At 41.2% G+C, this 23,957-nt stretch overlaps 1 protein-coding gene across 18 annotated transcripts in view; it reads right to left on the reverse strand.

Moving 5' to 3' along the window:
- Positions 1–23,957, reverse strand: part of AMBRA1 (autophagy and beclin 1 regulator 1) — a 179,886-nt gene that overhangs the window by 130,664 nt on the left and 25,265 nt on the right. For 7 of the 18 annotated variants that reach the window (XM_082747524.1, XM_082747519.1, XM_082747523.1 and 4 more), the window contains exons 2-8: positions 16,519–16,772; positions 16,091–16,149; positions 15,405–15,588; positions 14,633–14,805; positions 13,641–13,707; positions 12,928–13,074; positions 11,621–12,657 (exon numbers count right to left, since the gene is read on the reverse strand). In XM_082747524.1, coding sequence (XP_082603650.1) covers positions 11,621–12,657; positions 12,928–13,074; positions 13,641–13,707; positions 14,633–14,805; positions 15,405–15,588; positions 16,091–16,149; positions 16,519–16,653 — 1,802 coding nt within the window. In that variant the 5' untranslated portion in view covers positions 16,654–16,772. Of the gene's footprint in view, positions 1–11,620; positions 13,075–13,640; positions 13,708–14,632; positions 14,806–15,404; positions 15,589–16,090; positions 16,150–16,518; positions 16,773–17,491; positions 17,558–23,957 lie in introns of those variants that run through there. The other 11 variants (XM_082747516.1, XM_082747532.1, XM_082747527.1 and 8 more) reach the window with 4 other exon arrangements.

Here is a 23,957-nt window from a genome sequence, read left to right on the forward strand (position 1 = left end):
AAATAGAAAATATCTTAAATTAGTAATAATGAATACTATACAACTAATTTTCATTTACCACCAGCATGTTCATACTTTTTGGCCCCAGCAATTGTACTTCTAAAAATTCGTCCTCCTCTAGAAACACCTGCACAAGTACACAAAGATGACACAGCACTGTCTGTGAAAAGTAAAAACCAGAAACAATCCAGATTCTATCAACAACGCACTGGTTAAATTAATTAGAGTGCATTCAACTGCTGGAATACTATGCCACTGTCAAAAAGAACACAACAGATCTATATACACCAGCATGGGAAAATGTCCATGACATATTAAGTGAAATATGTAAATGGAAAAACTAGTAGATTCAGTATGATCCCATTTTTACCAATAAAGAAAAAAAAAATTTTTTACATTAAAAGAAAACTCTGCAGTTAACACAAATTGTTAACTGACTAGCACTGCAGAGAACATTCTTTCTATATCACTCATTTCTGAAATGTTTAAATTTTTACAAATGAATTTGTATTTGTTTTATAAGCAGAAAATAACAGACATCTCAAAATTTCCACTGATTATCTCTCGTTCACTATAGCTTTTTGAGGCTCTCCCTTTCTCGAAGTTTCAGTAACATGCCTTTATGGTTGGGGAGGGGGCAAAGCTTTGTTGCAGACAAGACTGCCTGCTAAGAGGCTTTCTTTATTTATTTAGCAACTCTTTATTCAAACATTTAAGGCCTTTCTAATTCTGACATAATCATTGACTCCTGCCTTCTGGTTTTCTCCAGTCTCAAGACACAAATGAATCTAAAAGCGTATGATGTTGCCTAACTTTAATTTACCCTATTTAGCAGAGCCTCTTCAGTCTCTTCTCAATCAGCAGACACAGTGATCCTTTAAAAATATAAAATCGTGCTACTCTGCTTCTGATGGCTTTCCAAACCACTCTGAGTAAGAGGTAAAATCCCTTAAATGGTTTAGAAGACCCTGCAATAATCCGATCCCTATCACCTCTCCACCTTCATCTATCATGCCATCCTTTGCTGCGCTCCAGCCAAGTATCTCAGGGATTTTGTATTTGACCTTCTCTCTTCTAGAATGCCCTTGTGCCCAACGTTTACAGTTTATTCTCTTAACCTCCTTGAGGTCTCTGCTCCAATGTCACCTTCCCAGACTTCCTCTGATCCCGTTTAACACTGCAACTTTCACCCCAGCACCTCCTATACTTTAAAATTTTATTCTCCATAGAACTATCACCACCTGACATCCTAGCTAGATATTTTATCTATTTGTTTATTGTCTTTCTCCCATTCGAATGAGATTTACTGCTGGTGCTGAAACAGTATCTGGTACACAGTAGGTGCTTAGTAAATACTTTTTAACTGAATGACTCAATCAATCAATCAATCAATCAGAGTAATCATTTCACTAGCCCAATGCCCAAGATTATAATAAGAGCCTCACTCACAAGAGACAGTCTTTGCCATACTTCTCTGCCTCTCTTCTAAAGCCTGGGTTTACCTTCCCCCAGCTTCCACAATAGCTCTTTGACACTAAGCCTCTTACTCCACCATCAGTTTTGTCTCATTTTTGATTTCTCAATATGTGCTTCTCTCTATTCCCAGAACAAGCCATGATTTGGTCACATCACAAATTAATTTCTCTTGGTTGAGAATTCTTCCCTATTTGTCCTCAAAGGCCAAGCTTCTGGGTAAGAAATAAAAAATTAGATGGATTCATTACAACTTGAATACCAAAGACAACAATTCCTCCTATTTTTTTAGGGGCATCATTAGAGGTAAAGCAAAACTCTCTCTTAATTACAAGGATTCTGCCCCTCACCAAAACAAACAAACAAACGGAAAAAAAAAAACAAAACCCTAATCATCTCAAAGCTAAAAAATTGTGATAATTTTAATAATGCTCATACACCAAAATGAAATAAAATGAGAGCACCCACTTTCTCAAATTTCAAACACCCTACTCTAAGCAGATTCAGTGAAAGCCTTCCACAGAAACAACATAAAGAACCACCAGGAACAGAACCTTCACATTTAATTCGGCTTACTTGCATCTAATCTGGATTCTGTTAGGACCCAAGTATTCCACCATTGAGACTGCGGAGATTTTTTTTTTTTAAGTTTATCTATTTTTTTTAGTAATCTCTACACCCAATGTGGGGCTCAAACTCACGATCCTGAGATCAAAACTCACATGATCTTTCAACCAAGCCAGTCAGGCACCTGAGATTCCAGAGTCTTCAAAGAGAAACAACACTGACCTGCAGAAGTATTAATATCAGTGGGAAGCCAAGCCTGCTTTCCTCTCTCTCTGCCTGCCTCTCTACCTACTTGTGATCTCTCTGTCAAACAAGTAAAATCTTAAAAAAAAAAAAAAAAAAAAAAAAGAATCATCTCATTATTTCAATAGACACAGAAAAGTATCTGACAAAGTACAACATCCATTCATGATAAAAACCCTCAACAAAGTAGGTTTAGAGGGAACACAGCTCAACATAATAAATGCCATGTATGAAAAACCCTGAGTGGACATCATCCTCAATGGGAGAAAACTGAGAGCTTCTTCCCTAAGGTCAGGAACAAGACAAGGATGTCCATTCTCATGACTTTTGTTCAACATAGTATCAGAAATCCCAGCCACAGCAATCAGATAACAAAAAGAAATAAAAGGCATCCGAATGGATACAGAAAAAGTAAAACTGTCACTAGTTGCGTATGACATGATACTTTTTACAGAAAACCCAAATGACTCCACCATAAAACTGCTAGAACTAATGAAAGAATTAAGTTGCAGGATATGAAGTCAACGTATGGAAATCTGTTACATTTCTATACATCAGTAATGAAGTACCAGAAAGAGAAATTAAGAAAGTAATCCTGTTTATAACTGCACCACAAATAATAAGATACCCAGGAATAAGCCTAACTAAAAAAGTGAAAGACTTGTCCTCTGAAAACTATAAAACACAAAGATGGCACAAAGATATGGAAAGACATCCCATGCTCATGGATTAGAAAAAGAAATACTGTTAAAATGTCTATACTACTCAAAGCACTCTACACATTTAGTGCAATCCCTATAAAATATTAACAGCATTTTTCACAGAACTAGAATCCTAAATTCTGTATGGAACCACAAAAGATCCCACATAGTCAAAGCAATCTTGAAAATGAAAAGCAAAGCTGGAGGCATCACATTTCTGGACTTCAAGTTATACTATAAAGCTCAAAACAGTATGGTACTGGCACAGAAACAGACACATAGATCAAGAGAACAGAACAGAAAATCCAGAAATAAACCCACAATTATGCAGTTAATTAATCTTCAACAAAGTAGGAAAAAATATCCAAAGGAGAAAAGTCTCTTCAACAAATGGTGTTAGGAACACTGGAAAGCTACATGCAAATGAATGAAACTGGACCACTTTCTAACACCATACACAAAAATAAGTTCAAAATGAATTAAAGATCTAAATTTGAGACATGTCTCTCTCTCTCTCTCTCTAATAAATAAAAATCTTAAAAAGAGGGGGGCACTTTGGTGGCTCAAGTCGGTTAAGCATCTGCCTTCAGCTCAGGCCATGATCCCAGGGTCCTGGAATGGAGTCCCACATCCGGCTCCTTGCTCAGCAGGGAATCTGCTTCTTCTTCTACCTCTCCGCCCTGCTTGTGATCTAATAAATAAAATCTTTAAAAATTAAAAAAAAATTTTTAAATGTGTTACCTGAAATATAAAAATCCTAGAAGAAAGCAAGACAGTCATTTATCTGATATCAGCCAGAGCAACTTTGTCCTAGATAGGTCCCCTGAGGCAAGGGAAACAAAAGCAAAACTAAAACTATTGGACTACATCAAAATAAAAGGCTTCCGCATAGGGAGGGAAGCCTTTACAAAACTGAAGGGCAACCTATGGAATGGGAGATATGTGCTTTGCACATATCTGGTAAAGGGTTGGTATCCAAAATACATAAAGAAATAAAGAACATATAAAATCAACACCCAAAAATCAAATAATCCAACTTAAAAATGGGTAGAAGACATGAACAGACATGTCTCCAAAGAAGACATCCGGATGGCTGACATATGAAAAGATGCTCATCATTACCCATCATCAGGGAAATGCAGATCAAAACTATAATAAGACAGTACCTCACGCCTGTCAAAATGGATAAAACCAACAACACAAAAACAACAGGTGTTGGGGAGGATGTGGAGAAAAAGGAACCGCCTTGCACTGTTGGTGGGACTATAAACTCGTACAGCCACTCTGCAAAACAGTATGGAGATTCCTCAGAAAGTTAAAAATCCCATGCTATTGGGTACTTACCCAAAAAACACAAAAATACGAATTCAAAGGGCTACATGCACCCCTATGTTGGACGAATGGATAAAGAAGGTGTGGTGTATACATATGCATTGGAGTATTAGCCATAAAAAAGAATGAAATCTTGCCAACCGCAATGACATGGCTGGAACCAGAGAGTATAATGCTAAGTGAAATAACACACAGAAAGACAAATACCCTATGATGTCACTCAAGTGGTATTTAAAAAACAAAACAAATGAGTAAAGGCAGTGGGTGGGGGTGGAGAAAGAGACAAACCAAGAAACAGACCGATACAGAGAATATACTGATAGTTTCCAGAGGGGAGGTGGGCAGGGGCATGGGTTAAATAGGTGATGGGGATTAAGAAGTACATGATGAGCATGATTAAAATAAAAACTTAAGGGGCGCCTGGGTGGCTCAGTGGGTTAAGCCTTTGCCTTCAGCTCAGGTCATAATCCCAGGGTCCTGGGATCAAGCCCCACATCAGGCTCTCTGCTCAGCAGGGAGCCTGCTTCTTCCTCTCCCTCTCTCTGCCGGCCTCTCCACCTCCTTATGATCTGTCAAATAAAAAATTAAATCTTAAAAAAAAAAAACTTTAAAATAAAATAAAAACTTAAAAACAGAGGGGGGAGAGAGAGAGAAAGCTGTATGATGCGGGTGCACTCAAGGACTATGCAGGCCCTGAGTCATCCGTGAGAGCCAGTACGAAGGACGGCTGATCAGGTGCAACAAGACTTATTACAGGCTTCAGGACAACCAACATACAAGTTAGAAACATAGCACAATAGTGAAACATCAGAGGAACAACTTCTAGGTCACCTGAGCTCGTTACAGAAGGTGTCTTCCATGTATAACTGTAGATTTCCATTTCGTTTATTCAACAAAAAATTATTAAGGCAGTAACTCCCTAGAAGACTCAATGATGTGGCATAATAATGGCTCTGTCTTCTTTTTTTACCAAGCCAAAAAGAATTTATACTTCATAATGAATCACTGGGGATGGAATTTCAATTCCATTTGTTGAATTCAATTAACATTTTGTGAGCACCTACTATGTGCCAGGTAGTATTCTAGGAACAGTAGGAATATAGACATAATCACTGCCTTCAGGGGGCTGACAGAAAGGGAAACAAATACTTTTCTCTCATGGGTACAATATTACAAGTAAGTACCTATACGTCTAGTACAAGCAACAAAGAGAAAGTGATTATTTGGGACATTCAGGGAAGTTTTCTCAAAGGAAAAGAGGACAGCTGTCTTAGGTTTTGAATAATAAATTGAGTATACTCCCCATCCAAAGAAACCGAAAGTGACTTCATATATATATATAATGAACTCTTTAGATCCGGTAAAGTCAATGGCACAGCAAAGCTACTAAAGATGGATCCTGTCTTTATCATGATCAAGCTGAAAAGACTGGTGCTTTCCTAATTTCTAGGTCACCTTCTCCCTCTTGTGGACCTATGACTAGCCCTGCAGATATATCCATTTATTCTCCTCCATCAATGATATTTCTGCTGAGCACTCCCTGGAAAATCCCCATGTGAATAGAGCTGAGGCATTAAACAAGTTCACTGGCCCACAAAGCCTCAAGAGGCTTCAGACTGCTCCAACTCCAAAGCAATTCCCTCACAAAAGTCTAAAAAAACTGAGAAATTAAATGCGGGGTTCCAACTCTAACCTTCAATGTTCTGGGCCAAATTTCCCCAATCTTCTTTTATCATAAGGGAAAAGTGCAGATCAAAAGATATCAGTTCTCAGAACACAATCTTATTAAATACTTCAGACAAAAGGCCTTGTCACCTTTCTGGAGAAGGAATGCAGGCATAATTTAGTTGAGGAAGATTTGGCTCAGATTTTATCTCCTAGTTGTTGGGATTTTTATAGTGGACTTTCCAAACTGGGATCACTTCCAAAAACCTCATCAGTGCAATTCTATGGGCAAATAACTAAAACAATGTTTCTCCTATATCCCTAAAAACATTGTGTTGGTTACAGAGAGAGACAATAATTGTAAATGAATTATCAGACCTCCAGTTTCTTTCTTTCTTTCTTTCTTTTTAAAGATTTATTTATTTATTTATTTGACAGACAGAAATCACAGGTAGGCAGAGAGGTAAGCAGAAAGGCAGGCAGAGAGACAGGAGGAAGCAGAGAGCAGAGAGCCCTACATGGGGCTTGATCCTAGGACCCCGGAACCATAACCCGAGCCGAAGGCAGAGGCCCCAACCCACTAAGCCACCCAGGCGCCCCAGACCTCCAGTTTCTTACAATGATCTATAGGAGCAACAGAGGTTCTGACAGAGAAAACTTAATATGTGAAAGCACTAATTTCAAATGCAGAGGAGGAAAGAGTGCCCTCTTTAGGACCTAATGGTTTGAATCCAACAGTTCTTTTTTTTAAGATTTTATTTATTTATTTGACAGAGATCACAAGCAGGCAGAGAGGCAGGCAGATATAGAGAGAGAGAGAGAGGAGGAAGCAGGCTCCCTGCTAAGCAGGACCCTGGGATCATGACCTGAGCCGAAGGCAGAGGCTTTAACCCACTGAGCCACCCAGGCACCCTGAATCCCACGGTTCTTATAAGCACCTCTTAAGAAGTCATTTCTGTAGATCTAAGTTTTTTCATTTAAAAAAAGAAAGAAAGAAAAGAAAAAGGGCTGGATTAATACACTCTAGGTTTTCTCCAGTTTTAAAATGCCATTTAAGTAATTTTCTCTTTTTCCTAATACCAACCTTTCGAAGCCACAGGGACTCCTGCTGCAAGCTGCAGGGAGCCACAAGACCCTGATGTTCTGCTAGATCCTGGGCTATCAGACCCAAAAAGAAGTTTCTGGGGGCGCTTGGGTGGCTCAGTCGGTTAAGCATCTGCCTTTGGCTCGTGTCATGATCACATGGTTCTGGGCCCTGGGATCAAGGCCCAGATCGGGCTCCCTGCTGGGTGGGGAGCATGCTTCTCCCTCTGCCTCTCCCTGTTACTCCCCCTGCTTGTGCTCTCTCTCTCTGTCAAATGGATAAATAAAATTAAAAAAAAAGAAGAAGAAGAAGTTGTTTCTGGTGGTGAGGAAAAGGTCTGCCACCCAAGTTATAAGTTTTAATCTGGAGTCAAGACTACACAGGCAGTTTGCCCTCTACTGCTCACAGGTAAAAGGAGACAAACTGTGAACTGGTTAAGAGCTCAGCAACAGAGCTATACTGAAATGACACACTTGTGCTCAATATTCTCACTATTTTCAAACACTATTAATTAAATCAGCAGCACTCAGGATCAAAATATGCTTCTTTTGTCTATCTCCTACTACAAGGCCAAAGAATAAATCTCCCTTCAAGCAGACTAGGCACACAATAAGGACACCTTCCTTCCCTACCGGCCATACTAGTCTAGCGGCAGCAATAGCCCAACAGTGACACCTGCTGGGGAAAGCCAAGCAAGGGCCCGCTCATTAGCTAGAGAACATCTGGTCCCTTTTGAAGGTGGCAGAAGATGCTGATAAGCACTTGTATGTATTAGGGATTTACACTAGAATGCAGCCACTCAAATTACGAGGAAGTGATGGCCCTTCTATAAAGGCTACGCACTTGGAATATTGGAATATTTTACATTGTACCTCACTCACTTTTGAGCAGGCTGTCAGCCTTCCACAGTACATCTCATCGTAGCTCATCTCAAGTGACTCCACAAATCATGTAACTACTATATTTTACAATGAAACCATGCATTATTTGTGTATTTTTAAAAGAAAATATATACTTACACAACTATTTACTAGAGCCTACATTTTTAAACATTTGAACTTCTTTTTTTTTTAGATTTTATTTATTTATTTGACAGAGAGAAATCACAAGTACACTGAGAGGCAGGCAGAGAGAGAGAGAGAAGGAAGCAGGCTCCCTGCGATCATGACCTGAGCCAAAGGCAGCGGCTCAACCCACTGAGCCACCCAGGCGCCCTAAACATTTGAACTTCTTTATTTAAAACACAAACAGTTTCTAGGTTTGTTTGTTTGGTTTTTTTTTAAGATTTTACTTATTTGGGACGCCTGGGTGGCTCAGTTGGTTAAGCGGTGCCTTAACCGGGCTGCCTTAATCGGGCTCCTTGCTCAGCAGGGAGCCTGCTTCTCCCTCTGCCTCTGCCTGCCACTCTGCCTGTGTTCACTCTCTCTGACAAATAAATAAATAAAATCTTAAAAAAAAAAATAAGATTTTATTTATTTATTTGAAGAAAGAGACAGCGAGAGAGAGAACACAAGCAGGGGCAGTGGGAGAGGGAGAAGCAGGCTTGCCACTAAGCAGGGAGCCCGATGCGGGACTCGATCCCAGGACCCTGGGATCATGACCTGAGCCGAAGGCAGATGCTTAACTGACTGAGCCACCCAGATGCCCCAGTTTCTGGGTTTAAACGGTCTACTTTTATTAAGAAGTGATTAATATTTTAATCACATGTGGCTATTTACATTGAATTAAAATTTTAAAATGGGGCGCCTGGGTGACTGAGTGAGTTAAGCCGCTGCCATTGGCTCAGGTCATGATCTCAGGGTCCTGGGATCAAGTCCTGCATGGGGCTCTCTGCTCAGCAGGGAGCCTGCTTCCCTCTCTCTCTCTCTGCCTACTTATGATCTCTCTCTGTCAAATAAATAAATAAAATCTTTAAAAAAAAAAATTTAAAAATGTACATCTAGCTCCTCAGTTCACACTAGCCACATTTTGAATGCTTATTAGTCACATGTGGCCAATGCCTACCATACTGGACAACACAGATACAGAACACTTACATCACTATAGAACAGTTTATTGGATGGCATTGTTCTAGAGAAACATATTATTTTCAGATGAAATTTTATGTCTGGGTCTGGGGAGTCAACAGGGTAGACAAATGGAAGCCGGACAAATGTTAATAATTTTTAAAGTCAGATGAGAGATATATGAAAATTCACTTATTAAACTTTCTATTTTTATATGAATATTATCATAATAAAAAACTAAATGAAACTAAAATTAGCAAAAACGTTTCACCGAAAAATGAGGTATCACACTAAGGAATATACCATGGTTGGCAGCTTGGAAAAATCTGTAGTCCTACAAACTAGAATTCAAATCCCCACTCAGCAACCTACTTCTGGATCTTTAACAAGAAACTAAACTTTTCTGAGCCTCACTTTCCTCAAATGTAAGATGAGACATCTGGGGCACCTGGGTGGCTCAGTGGGTTAAAGCCTCTGCCTTCAGCTCAGGTCATATCTCAGAGTCCTGGGATCAGGCCCCGAATCGGGGTCTCTGCTCAGTGGGGAGCCTGCTTCCCCCTCTCTCTCACTCTCTGCCCACCTGTGATCTTTGTCAAATAAATAATAAAATCTTTAAAAAAAAATAAGATGAGACATTTAATACCTGCCTTGCAGAGTTATGGTGGAAATTAGAAATAACGAGTAAAAGATATAGTATCTAACACATAGTAGGGCCTCAGTAATTGGTATCTCTAATCATAATCAAACAGAGTTTACTTTAAACCACTCAGATATTTCTCAGACCACCACCAGAAGAGGTACTACTACAACAGAATGCACAAAGGCTAACAGACCAGAGTCCCACTGGTACTATGGAAACAGGTCCTGGGAGGCTTTTAGAGCAATAACTAAAGACAGTTCTTTTACAACTACCTTTCATAAACCTTTTGCATGTCTGCTCTATGTCGGACACTGTGCTTGCTACCTTCCCACCTCTCTTGACAAAGAGGAGTAACAGTCCCAAGTTCCTAATATGGGCCATTATGCAAGGCAAAATATTACAAAGCTGGGAATTTAGGAGATGTTAACCCAGAACTAGTCCCTTATACTTAGTCTCAACTATAAGAGCATAGTAACAACTTCTATTATTTTGTCTATCTTTCATAGCCAACCAAGTGTCCTATCTTCCCCTTAGCAACAGCCTCTAGTAACCACCCAATATCTTGCATTCAACATGTTCTTTCCTGTCTTAGAATGTGCTGGTCTCCTAAAATAAAAAGGTCTTTCCCTAATCCTACCCATCTTTCAAGACTTGATTTCGTACAGCCTTCTTTGATGATACTTCCCTTTCTCTGAAATGAAACTGCATTTAATCTCAGTACCGCACAGTGAAGCATTTGGGTCATCTACATTTTTTATATAATTGCATGTAAATAAGCCCTACCTTTGTAATAACACTCCCAGTGGGTAAAGACCAGGTATTATACTTCTTCCATATTCCCTACAGTGCCTAGCACAGTGCTGGAAAAACTGTAACCATTCAACAAATACTTATTAACTGGGTAACTCTCTAAAGCATCCTCCCAAAATAACAAGTACATTATGTGCACAATCCATATTCCCACCCTTGTTAGAAGCTTATGTCAGAAATTTCAGTTGCTTCAACAGAGGATGTAATGCAGAGCAATATGCTGTTTGGATCCAACAGGCATATTCTGGGAGTTGGTGATTACGCTAGATGTGACCTTTACAGAATTACAGAAAGAAGTCCCTAATAAATCAAGATAGATGCGCACACAGCCATACATGGAACAAGTGGTGGGCGGTCAACTACACCCACTCCGTTTCTTCCATGGAAGAGTTGCCTGGGATGCTGATCTGAGTACGGAGAGGCCTTCTTCTACAAATTATTCTTCTTCCTCACCTTGAGGTGAATGTCCATCTGGAAGATCTCCTCAAAGAATTTTAACTAAGCAACTAATCTGCTATCCAAAAAAATATGTATCCCTAAAAAAATGGACTTTCCTTGACACACACACACATACACAAATTTTCTTTTCCCTTCTGTCAAGTTGCAGTGTTCCAAAAGATAAGGTTTAATAGGTGAACACAACTATCCAAAGAGACACGACTGAAAAAGAGCTAATATGCTAGTCTGTAGCACTCTGGGACAATTTCTTTTTTCACAATAACTAGTGCTCCACATACAATCCTCCAAGAAGGTCAAAAAGCAGGGCAGAGGAAGTCAATGGCTCTACCTCCTCCTGCACCTCTAACCTGAACTATATTCTTTTTTTTTTCTTCTATATTCTCCTTTAAGGTGAAAGGTCTCACGGGCTTAGCCAGAAAAGGAGCTAGCAGAACCATGTGACTTATACTGTTAGGCCCCATTCTATCTCTGCCACCAGAGCCAGATCTTCCAAGAAGATGCAATGGATATCAGGGAGACCAAAACCAGATGCACGGGTCCCAGACGCTCCAGATCCAGCCACAACATCTACAGGACTGAAGGAACAGACGTAAGGAGAAAAGCAAGGGATGTAGGAGAAGACAAGAAAGCACCTGCTTACCTCCTGAGTGAATCTTCCTCAGAGCTCTCCTCAGGCATATCCTGATGTAAGGCCTCCTGTGGTACAGTTCCAGATCTGCTAGACTGGGTATAAATTCTTTCCCAGTGGCCTGTCTCCTGGTTGAAGGCCACTCCCACAGTCCTCTCCTCCTGCGGACTAGCAGAGCTGCTCAACTCCAGCCTGCTGGAGCTGGGCGTTTGGCCCTCAGTCCGCTCAAGGGGTGGCAGCTGGCTGCCACTCGATGGCATGCCCTCGAAGGTGGTGGGGACCTGCCAGGACGAGCTGGCCTCGCTAGAGGAGTAGTTGGGTGTGGTTCTTTCCCAGCGCAGGGTGTCATTGTTGAAGGTCAGGAGATTGTGGCAAGCACGACAGCGGTTCAGGTGGCCACGGGACAGGTTGGAGTTGTTCTCACTACTGTGCGGGGTGGGCTGGTGGGAGGGGCCTGGCCTCTCGGATTCAATGTTGTTATTGAGCATTTCCTGGGCCTGTTGGGTCTGGGGGGCTTCTCCACTCAGGCTGTGGTCCAGCTCCTGAAGCCGGTCATACTCCAGAAAGAAGCGTCTCAGGTCACACTGAAGCTCATGGCGAATGCTGCCTGAGTTGTTTTGGCTGGAGCCACTTCCTCCATCTGACTCAGCTGCCAACCCTGAAGCTGGAAAACCCCTCCCTTCTGTGGCTGAAGTGTACACAGACGCTTGAGAGCCACCTTCCTGCTGTCTCAGCACAGACAGCAAACTCACCGAAGAGGCACTGGTCCTGGGTGGAGGCATGGATTCTGCCTCAGAGCGGGAGTTCAGACTGAGCACTGTCCGGGTCCACTCGGACCCTGTCAGCCCAGGAGCTATTTCTCGGTGATATCTAGAAGGGTGGCTGGACAAAGGGCCTCCCAAAGAGCGACGGGTGGGGCCCAGACTGAGGTTGCGGAGCGTGTTGCCGGCAGTGCTGCTCTGGACTGTACTGAAGGCAGACGGCCGGTTCAGGAGGCCCTGGTCCTGCTGCGCTGACGAGGCCTGCTCCGGGGGATGGAAGGGCTCGGTCTGTACAAAAGAAAAGGAAGGGGTAGTAGCCCTGGCAGAAGCAGGGGGGACACTGTCCTGGTGTGGCAAGAGGGAAGGAACTCGAGTGCCAGAGCAGCGGCTGCAAAGGCACAGGATCCCAAGGTGCTGGCAGCACTCAGCTGTGGGGTAACTGACCCGCTGTCGGAGCCGGATGTAAGCGGAAGTCCTGGGGCGCTCCGTGGAGGGCTGAGGGGGAGGCGGTGGGGGTGAGGGGGTAGCAGAATCTTGCACTGTGCTTTGCTCTCCCACCTGGATGCCAGAGGAGCGGGAGGACAGCATGTGCAGGAAATTGTGGAGGAGAGGCGTCCGGCGAACTGGCTGTGATTGCAGCAGGGCACGCTGACGGTAGTGGGATAACTCTGTTCCGTCTATGGGAATCTCTGGTTCGTCATCACCCTGCAACGTGGAGCGAGGTGGGGCAGGGGGAGAGCGAGGCAGTTAGGCAGAAGCTCCAGGTAAATCAAGGAAAACTAACTACTGACTCTGACTACCATCCAAGGAAAACAGTCTTCATGAAGAGACAACAACCCTACCCTGAAGCACTGAGGACTAACTGGCTTCAGCTTCCAGATCATCATATGGAATTAAACTGTTCACTTCCAATTAGTGACACTTCTGAATGCGTACAGAGGGCAAACCAACACTTTTACAAAGTGCATCTCTCTGACACAGAGGCATTGAGGGAAGCAAAAATGTCAAGCAACCAGAGACACAAAAATGACAAGCTATCCAATACAGCCTGGTTACTTCTAATAAAGTGGTCACTTGGGGGTTTCAGAATTAATTCCCCTGTCGGCTATGGCTAGCACTTTGAATACACAGTCTGAAGCTAGTTCTCAATCTCGATTAGAAAAGAAACACTTGGGCATTACAAAGTATAAGTCCAATAAAATCAGAATTGGAGCACTAGTTTAGGAAAAAACTCCCAGTTTAGATGGAGTTGGAACTGCTGACTAACTTACCTGCTGATTAGAGGGGTTAACAATGGCTGTGAGTAAGTAGTGTCCGAGAGGATCAAATCTCACCAGACTGAAAACACAAAAAGAAAGACAGACATGCATAGATGTTAAATAAGAAGAGGAAGTCTGTGTTCAAATGTATGGCAATCACTACTGATAACTGCGGATTACCCAGGCATCCTCTTCATTCTAGGAACTTTCAAAACTCTTGAAGAAATCAAAATAATAGGGCTCATACTTCTTGTTATCTCCTCACACTTGCCAGAATAGGGGATTATGTATCACGAAGATAATTTCAAAAAGCACCTAGGCTTCTGTCCCAAGAAGCAGCTATATTAAGCACATGCTTGCTTATACCGAAGAGCCCAACAGAACAGTAAAGCACAGCACACTCCCATACCCTGCCACTGGGTTAGTCTGTTCTGCCCTCACAAAGCAGCTACACTGGCAAGAAGCAGAAGTTCTGGTGACAGTGAACAGTTTCAGCATCAAGTGATACAGCTGAGACTAGAAAATTTTCTTATATCCAACCGCAATACCAAGAGGACCAAAGAAAACCCATGCATCAGCTTTAATTCCAGCAATGTGTGTTTGCATTTTGAAGGCTAAATATCAATCAGCAGATCTGACACATAATTCATCTCCATTATCCAGTTTGATAAACGCAAATAACTGATTTAGCAACTTCCCACCAAATTAACCTCTACCTGAACACCATTCAGGTTTCCCAAAAGAGGGCCCTATCCCAAATCCAGACAGCTCTGAACGCAAAAGACATTCTAACAACCCTGGTCTACAAAGACCAGAAGATGAGACCAATCAGAAACAGCTAAAATGAACTACTGATTGGCCAGCAGCTTAAAAAGTAGGAGCTGTACACATAACCACCTGCTCTGAGCAGATATAACAAACTGCTTCCTCAAGGGACAGCAAGAGTAAATGTTCTCTGCCATGTTAGTCCTATGCCAGACATTGCTGGTGGCCAGAGCACTCACCGGACCCGTTCCATCTCGCTAGCTGTCTTCACGACAGCAAAGGGCTCTCGCCGACTCCAGTCCCAGAAGTGGATCTCGTTGGCAGTGGCAATCAACAGGAGCTGAGCCGTAGGGTGGAAAGCCAAAGAAGCAATGGCATTGTTGCTGTCTGTGAACCAGCTTTCACTGCCACCCTACAAATGAACCAATCCCAAATATTCTCAGGTTATAAACTGACAGCAGACTGGGATGTCAATTTCAAGAAATGACCATTTAAGGTAAAATGACTACTTATAGGGCCTACTTTAAATACGTCCATTGTAAAATGTAGAAAATCAGTGATCTGGCAGAGTCGCCAATTTATCAGAAAATGATTACTGTCAGCTCAGTTCTCCAAGTCATCTGCAACCCAAAGCAATGAGCCTCCACATAGCCATGGTGCACAACAGCCCACTACTAAGTCATCAGGACAAGAAGCACATTGCTTTGGCGATCATGATCAGAACACAATACAATCCTTGCTCTAAAAAAAAAAAAAAAAAAAAAGGCATCTATCCTGAACATGATTTAGAACCTCCTGTACTATGCCACAATGGGCAGATGGAAGAATAGTTAAATGAGATATTCATCTTAGAATGGAGGAATATGGATTAGATTTCCCATTATTTAAGTGGGGAAGACCACCTCTTACTCAGATATAGTCCTAAAAACCTGGCTAGTCTCTCCACCAGTTCAGAACTCAATGGTAAACAACTCTCTGCATTTAGAATACCAAAGAAATGGAAATACTTACATGTAAATCCCAAATTCTGACCTCCCCATCTAGGCAGCCAGAAGCAATAAGGCCTGAGATGGTAGGATGAAAAGTGACACACCATGGAGTACGGCGGTGTCCAATCAAAGAATGAACACACTTGCCAGTCTTCACCTCCGTAATATAGATATTATGGTTCACGTGGGTGGAGGCCAACAGAGTCCTAGGAAATCAAAGAGTAGGAAATGAATGTGAAGCATATAGGAGGGTAACAAACTTTATCAGTTCTGGATAACTGGCTTTTGAGTATTCCCCACCCCAGTGTGGAAACACTACACCCTAGGCATTATAAACAACAGAAGTATTCTGATCTTTAAAAGCTTTGGCTTCTCCACACTGTCCCCAAATGACACATGTCCCCTTCAGAGACTGTTTTTTTCCAGCAGAAAAATTATCATGCCATCAGTGGCCTGCATCACACTGCCAAAGGATTGTAATTGAGAAATTTTCTGAATTTGGAGGCTCAAGGTCCACCGTTTCCTTTGCTTATTCCTGTCATTTCTATGGTTAGCAACGCTCATCTACTTTCTATCCCCTTCTGATAACACTGGCAAAGTGCTGTTCATGCAAAGCTTCAAAGAGCCCTAGGGATGTTACCAAGCTAGACCAAATATACAGAAAGCAATGCTGTACCAAGTCTTAAGTTATAGATAAGTACTAGGTACCTGTCTGGGCTGAAGGCCAGTAAAAAGGTAGAGCGTGGACTATCCGGCAGTTCTACTCTCTGAAAAACAAACCAAGAAAAGTTAAAATACATTATTTATAAACTGTGGCTCACTCTATCTCAAAAAGTACAACAACCACTGTAGAATAGTAGTCAGTATAAGCTAAAAAACTGGAGACAATGATCAAGCCACAAGTTGAGAGACAGAAATCCAAATTACCTTTAAGAAAAATGTCTAGCTCTAAAGGGAAAAGATTATTTCTAGCCCAAAAATTCTTCCAAATTTATTTTTAAAACTCCGTTAAGTTAGATGTGTCAATTCTCTCACACAAAATAATTATGCCTCAATTCTACATCATTAGCCCATTCTAAAACCCCATCTACAGTTACCCCTACAAATCCAATGTCAAAAATATCTATTTTTCCTACCTTGCCCTCCCATTTCATCCACCGAGTTTTATCTTCCACTAGCTCCTGCAGAAGCCGCTGAGCTCCAAAGGCCCGAGTGCCCCGTTCTCGCCCCCAGAGTATCCGGACAGCATTCTTCTCTGGAACAACCTTCATGGTGCTCAGTAGCCACTGTCACACCAGGCACAGGAAGAGAAGGAGCGAGCAACTGCTCCACAAGCTGAAGCAGCTAAAATGAGGCCATTCAGGTCCTTGTAAGTTGTCTTCATGGAAATCTAAAGGATGAATATTAAAGTCAAAGAACATCTATTCTGCAATCAGAGAAGCTCCCCATTGCAAATGTGATTGAGTTCGAAGAGGTTAAGTACTTTTTTTCATATTTAATGACACTCTCTCAGGAAGGACCCTTCTCCCAGACCTTTTCTTCCAAAAATATTTCATCCTTTTTTTCCCCAAGTTTTTTCTTAATTCTAGTTATCATATCTAACAAAATTACTTCATTCTTAAATTCCTTTCATATCCTCAGTAGCCCAGCCTTATATCTGAAGAATATATCATTCTCTAAGCAGTTAGTCTTACTATTTTATCAGGCAGGAAGAACTTTTGTTACTAATAAAGTCTAAAAACTTGTCAAGAACAAAACACAACACAGCACCTGCCCTCCCTTCTCACCATACTGCCTCCCTATCCCCCAACCCCCTCCTTATCACTTGGGCAGCCTCCAAGCCAAAGAACAGATAACTGATTTTAAAAGGCTGTAACCTGAGTTCCAGTTCTCTATCTCTTTTTTTTAAGTGGTGGTGGGAGAGGGGCAGAGGGAGAGAAGAATCTCAAGCAGACTCCATGCCCAGCGCAGAGCCTGACATGGGGCTCGATCTCACAACCCTGAGATCATAACCTGCAGCGAAACCAAGAGTTAGATGCTTAACCAACTGAGCCACCCAGGGGCCCCAAGGTCTGGTTCTTATGCAGTTGCTTCAACTCTATCTCCTACCTAAACGCATGTGCATAAGGACTACTTTGAGGTATCTTTCTCACTCTCTTTTTCTCATGTCCAGTGAAGTTCTGGAGTAGCAGAGAGGATGAAAAAGAAGGGAAAAAAAAATTAAATTCCTTTTTCTCATCCACCTAAAGCCTTAAGGGCATAGTTCTATAGTTTATCACAAAACAAAAATTCAACTAAAACATCAACTAGCAGCAAAATACACACACATGCAACAATTAAAGAACTGTGGTTCCTCTATAGAATGGAATATGCAACCCAGTAAAATGGCACTTCAGAAAAATACAAGTGAAATGTTATTCACGGTAGTTCGGTTTTAAAAAATTTCAAATGTGCAGAAAAGTCGAAAAAATAGTATAATAAACATACTATTTGCTACTTAGACTCAACTGTTAATATTTGGCCACATTTGCTTTATCTAGCTCTATGAACACAATATTATTTGTGTTGATTTTTATTTTTTTCTGAACCATTTCATCAGGCTTCAAGATGCTTTAACCCTATACACCTCACTGTGCATCTGCTAAAGATAAGGACATTTGACTTCATAACCACAATACCAGTAAGTACAATGGGGACCAGTAAGTCCTCATTCAAATGTCCCCAACTATCTTAAAAAAATGTCTTTAATATTTGGCTTAAAAAAAAAAAAAAACAGAATCCAACCAAAAGTCAAGCAATGAATTTGGTTGTTATGTTTCTTTAGTCTCTTTTACTCTAAAATGGCCTCCAAGTTTTGCTTTGGTTGGTTTTATGTTTAGTTATTTACAAACAAGCTTTTTTTTTTTTTTTTAAAGAGGGGGAGTGGCAGGAGGAGAGCATTTTCTTTTTTTAAAGATTTTATTTATTTATTTGATAGAGAGCACGAGTAGTAGGGAAAGCAGCATGCAAAGGGAGAAACAGGCTCCTTGCTAACCAGGAAGCCCAACACGGGGGCTCCATCCCAGCACTGAGGGCTCCTTACCTGAGCGAAAGGCAGATGCCCAACGACTGAGCCTCCCAGGTGCCCCAAGACAGAGAGAATCTTTTTTTTTTAAATTATTTTTATTAATATATAATGTATTATTTGCCCCAGGGGTACAGGTCTGTGAATCATCAGGCTCACACATTTCACAGCACTTACCAAAGCACATTCCCCAAAACACAGAGAATCTTTTTTTTTTTTTTTAAAGATTTTATTTGTTTATTTGACAGACAGAGATCACAAGTAGACAGAGAGGCAGGCAGAGAGAGAAGAAAGCAGGCTCCCTGCTGAGCAGAGAGCCTGATGTGGGACTCGATCCCAGGACCCTGGGATTATGACCTGAGCTGAAGGCAGCGGCCTAACCCACTGAGCCACCCAGGTGCCCTGAAGACACAGAGAATCTTAAGCAGGCTCCACCCTCATCTCAGAACCCAACATACAAGGCTCAATCCTACGACCCTGAGATCATAACCTGAGCTGATATCATGAGTCACCCAGGTACCCCGAACACAAGCTTTTTTGAAGTCAAGGACAGGTGACTTGGGGAATGTCTTACATCTTAGTTTTGTCTGTTTGTTTCTTCACAGTGCCATTTAGGTTACCTCTATCCCTTACGTTTCCTATAAACGGAAGGCTAGATCTAAAACACTGATTAGATTTAGGCTGAGAGTTTCTGGCAAGAATGCCTTACAGGTGATGCTATGTATGTACCTCCTGATACAGCACAGCAGGTGGCCTATATTCTCAGGCTGTTCCACTTAGCGCAACTTGGAAAATTATGTGATCATTTGAAAAATATGACTACTTGGTTGAGTCTGTAACTGAAAAAGCTCTCTTTATAAAGGTATAGTCCCTCCTCCCTTTATAATTAGCAATCTTTGGCTAATATTTGGCATCAAGTGAATATCCTGCTCCTTCTCAACTTTTTGCTTGATAGTTTAGCAGTCACTGATGACTCCTTGAACTATCAGGGTCTGAAATAATGTTGATTTTTCTAATTCCATCATTACTTCTACATTTATTAGCTGGCATTTCTTTTGAAAGAACTTTGCCTTAAAAAATTTAGCAGATTAAGTGGGTTTTCCCCCCCTTTAATTACTGACTTCTGTCTTACTGTTTGTAACAGCAAAAACTGGGGACAACCCAAGTGCCTATATAAAAAGGGGACAAGATGACTAATCTATGGTAAGCAAGATTCTCTGGGTACTGATAACAAGAGGTCTCCAAGATAAAATATTGTGAAGAGAGGGGAAAAGCAAGGTACAGAGCACTATGTATAGTAATGCTATCTTTTGAGTAAGAAAAGAAATTAAATGGTCACTCATTAGGGACTGAAGGGACAAGATGAATGGAGACAAAGATGGAAGCAAGACTTCTCAAATATTTTCATTTTGTGTCTTTTTTATTTTTGAAATATATCACCTATGCAAAATTTATTTTAAAAATACTTAATGATATGAGGGGTGCCTGGGTGGCTCAGTGGGTTAAAGCCTCTGCCTTTGGCTCAGGTCATGATCCCAGTGTCCTGGGATCGAGCCCCGCATCGGTCTCTCTGCTCAGCAGGGAGCCTGCTTCCTCCTCTCTGCTTGCCTCTCTGCCTACTTGTAGTTTCTGTCTGTCAAATAAATAAATAAAATCTTTTAAAAAATATATATAGATAGATAGATAGATAGATAATTTAATGATGTGAAAAAATACCTGGTAAGTGAAAAAAGCAGAATACCAAAATTACATTTACAGTATGATCCCAATTTTGTAAAATATATATGTGTGTATATATATATATATGTACATATAAAAGTCAAGCATATATGTACATGTACATACATGCACATGTACATATATATGTATATGTATATGTGTGTACATATACATGTACATGTACATGTATACGTATATGTATGTGTATATATCTTGGAAAATAATGATACAAAAGAAATATAAATACTAACCATGGTTGTCTTTAGCTGGTGGGTCTATAAGTGATTTAATAATTAGAAGAGGCAATGTTCTTTTCACTTTTTAAATTTATAAAGTAATAAATGGGGGCGCCTGAGTGGCTCAGTAGGTTAAAGCCTCTGCTTTCCACTCAGGTCATGATCCCAGGGTCCTGGGAGAGAGCCCTGCATCAGACCCTCTGCTCAGCAGGGAGCTTGCTCCCTTCCTCTCTCTCTGCCTCCCTCTCTGCCTACTTGTGATCTCTGTCAAATAAATAGATAAAATCTTATAAAAAAATAAAAAGTAATAAATCCTTACTGTAAAAAGTGAAACAACAATGGGCTCTTTACATTTCACAAATGGCTGCAATCTAAAAAGTATACAACTAGATGTATCCAAATATAGACAGAAGAAAAAATATTTATAGCCTGTGCTGAAAGGAGTTTTCTCCCTGGCATATTAAAATGTAGAAAGTCAGAAAGAGTCTACAGAAAGACACAACTCCAAGTTCCTAGACACATACATCACAGTTCCCTAATGAGTGATGAAGGAACCAACTCAAGTCTGTATCCTCATGGTACAGCTCTCATCCCTCATTAGCACATGGAATAAATATGTACACAATGACAATGTCAACATGGTGTAGGCCAACCATCTGATGCACTTAAGGACAAAATAACTAGAAGGAAATAATCTACTTGGTGACCCTGACAATTCATGGCTTAGCAACAAAAGTCTGGAAGTCAAACTGCCACATAGCTGAATAATTACTAACCAGGAAGGTGCCAGCAATACAGTTCCCATTAGTTCACTTTAACCCTTTATTGAGTCTAATTTGTTTTTTGAGTCCATAATTCTTTTACCTAATACAGAGAAGTTCAGAAGAAATGAGTTTTGAGGGTTGCTTAAGAGTGTGACATAAGGGGCGCCTGGGTGGCTCAGTGAGTTAAGCCGCTGCCTTCGGTTCAGGTCATGATCTCAGGGTCCTGGGATCGAGTCCCGCATCGGGCTCTCTGCTCAGCGGGGAGCCTGCTTCCTCCTCTCTCTCTGCCTGCTTCTCGGCCTACTTGTAATCTCTCTCTGTCAAATAAATAAATAAAATCTAAAAAAAAAAAAAAAAAAGAGTGTGACATAAGGGGCGCCTGGGTGGCTCAGTGGGTTAAAGCCTCTGCCTTCGGCTCAGGTCATGATCCCAGGGTCCTGGGATAGAGCCCTGCATCGCATGGGGCTCTCTGCTCAGCGGGGAGCCTGCTTTCTCCTCTTCTTCTGCCTGCCTCTCTGCCTACTTGTGGTCTCTGTCTGTCAAATAAATAAAATCTTTAAAAAAAAAAAGTGTGATATAAAAGTACTATCAGAGAAATATATTTATAATTTATAATTTTTTAAATTTTATTTATGTATAATCTTATAAAATGTGGTGAAAACAGCAGCAGTCCAATTCATTAAAAAAAAAAATCTGACCTGCCCTGTGTAACTCAAGAGGAAGGAAATACAGGTCACAAAATCATATGATTCAGAGAACTGTGATACAACCTAAAGTTCCTAAAGGAACTGGAAGAGGAAAGAGCTGCTACAAGTATCAGTTATCAAGAAAACTAAAAACCTCAGGCTTACCAAAGAGCTTGTCTATCAATTCCCAAGGACCTAAACACACTAAACGTTCCAGTGAGAAAGTTGGACTGATACCAGGAGTCATAGGGTCTAAAACATTCACAGGCTTTCTTTTGTCCGAAGAAAAATATTTGCTCTGTTTCTTTAAAAGGATAAGGGACTTCCACTCCTCACAGCTACCTGAGAGGAGATTCTACTTTGTTCTCTCCAAGGAACAAAAAGAGCTAAATCAGACTGAAGTCAGACAGGCCGGTTGCTGAGGAGGAAGTGCCAGTCAAGTGTGTTTTTCATTCCTCTTTTTAAAAAGGAGGAAGAAACAAGTTTCCCAATCTGTCCCTTAAAGCAGACTGAGACAAAGGATGCCAAGAATAGTCTTTGTGATGCCATTACACAGTCGCCAGAATCAATTCTTGGTCACCAAAGCCTTATGCAAGTCAAGGAGAACCGGAAGGACACAAGTGAGGTGTGTACACAAAACAAATGCCCCTTTCCACATGCCCCTCCCCCTGCCATAACATGACTGACCGCTCTAAAAAAATGGGAAGATAAACCACCTTTAAAGACTTTCTCTTCTTAATTTTAGGTCATAATTGTATTTAACAACTACTAATAAAAATCACCTAGAGAGTATGCCACTCGTTCTCAGGAACGAGAAATTAGATTCACAGGTTCCCCTAGCAAATTTGATCATCTAATGCCAGGAACTTTTTACTCCACCTTCTCCCTAGAGGACTTCAAGCATGTTAACCTCTTTGAGACTTGGTTTCCTTCTTTGTAAAACAGGAATGGCAATATATACTTATCAGGTTCCTGTGAGGCTCCAAAAGGAAAAGAATGGAAGAGTGTCAACATCGTCGCTGTTACTGTTGTCATTAGTACTGAATCCTCTTTGGGGTTCACTATGGTCTCCTTTACCAAACAATACAAGCCAACAAAAACCCCAGAGACACAAGATGCTAACAACTCCCAAGAGTGGCAGACTTTTCTAAGAGACATTTCAAAGGCTATTACCAGACAACAAAGTAAAAAATACTCAGGAAAATAAAGTATATCTCTGTGGCAAAAATAATTAAATGCGGGGCACTGGGTGGCTCAGTCAGTTAAGCATCTGGATTTTGGCTCAGGTCATGATCTCATGGGTCAAGAGATAGAGCCTTGCATTGGGCTCTGTGCTGGCTATGGAATTTGCTTAAGATTCTCTCTCTCTTTCTCTTTCTCTCTCTCTCTCTCCCTCCCTCCCCCTCCCTCTCCCTTTCTCTCACTCTCTAAATAATAAAAATAATATAAAATGAGATCTGAGCTACCTCTCCATAAGTGAATTAAAAAGCAGAACCACTAGGGACGCCTAGGTGGCTCAGTCGGTTGGTTAGGAATCTGCCTTCAGCTTAGGTCATGATCCCAGGGTCCTAGGATTGAGTCCTACATTGGGCTCCTTGCTCAGTGAGGAACCTGCTTCTCCCTCTGTCTGCTGCTCTCCCTGCCTGTTCTCTCTCTCTCTCTGATAAATAAGTAAATAAAATCTTTAAAAACAAAAACAGAACCAACAATTTAGAACTCTATCTGCAACCTGGCTGATAATTCAGATCCCAAGTCCTCCCTTCCAATTGCATACCACGGGTGTGAATCAGAAAACTATTAGATCTGGAATGAACTGTTAAAATGGAGTATAAACCCCTCATTTCTTTGAGTAACTGCATCCCTCTCCACTGCACTAACCATGTAGGAAGTCTAAGAGTCAGATCAATTATGTAATACAACATATATTTCATAACACAGAGGATTCATCCCAAGGTTAACTCTTTAAAAGAAAAAAAATAGTTCTTTAAATACTAAATCTAGGATTACTTGCATAAGTAAAGCTCTCCCAACAACTGGAAAATAAGCGACAGAATGTCAAGCCATTAATTAGAGGCCTAAAAGTAGCCCAGTACTCTTAAGAAACTC

The sequence above is a fragment of the Mustela nivalis genome (genome assembly GCF_964662115.1).
Source record: "Mustela nivalis genome assembly, chromosome: 9".
Taxonomy (NCBI): domain Eukaryota; kingdom Metazoa; phylum Chordata; class Mammalia; order Carnivora; family Mustelidae; genus Mustela; species Mustela nivalis.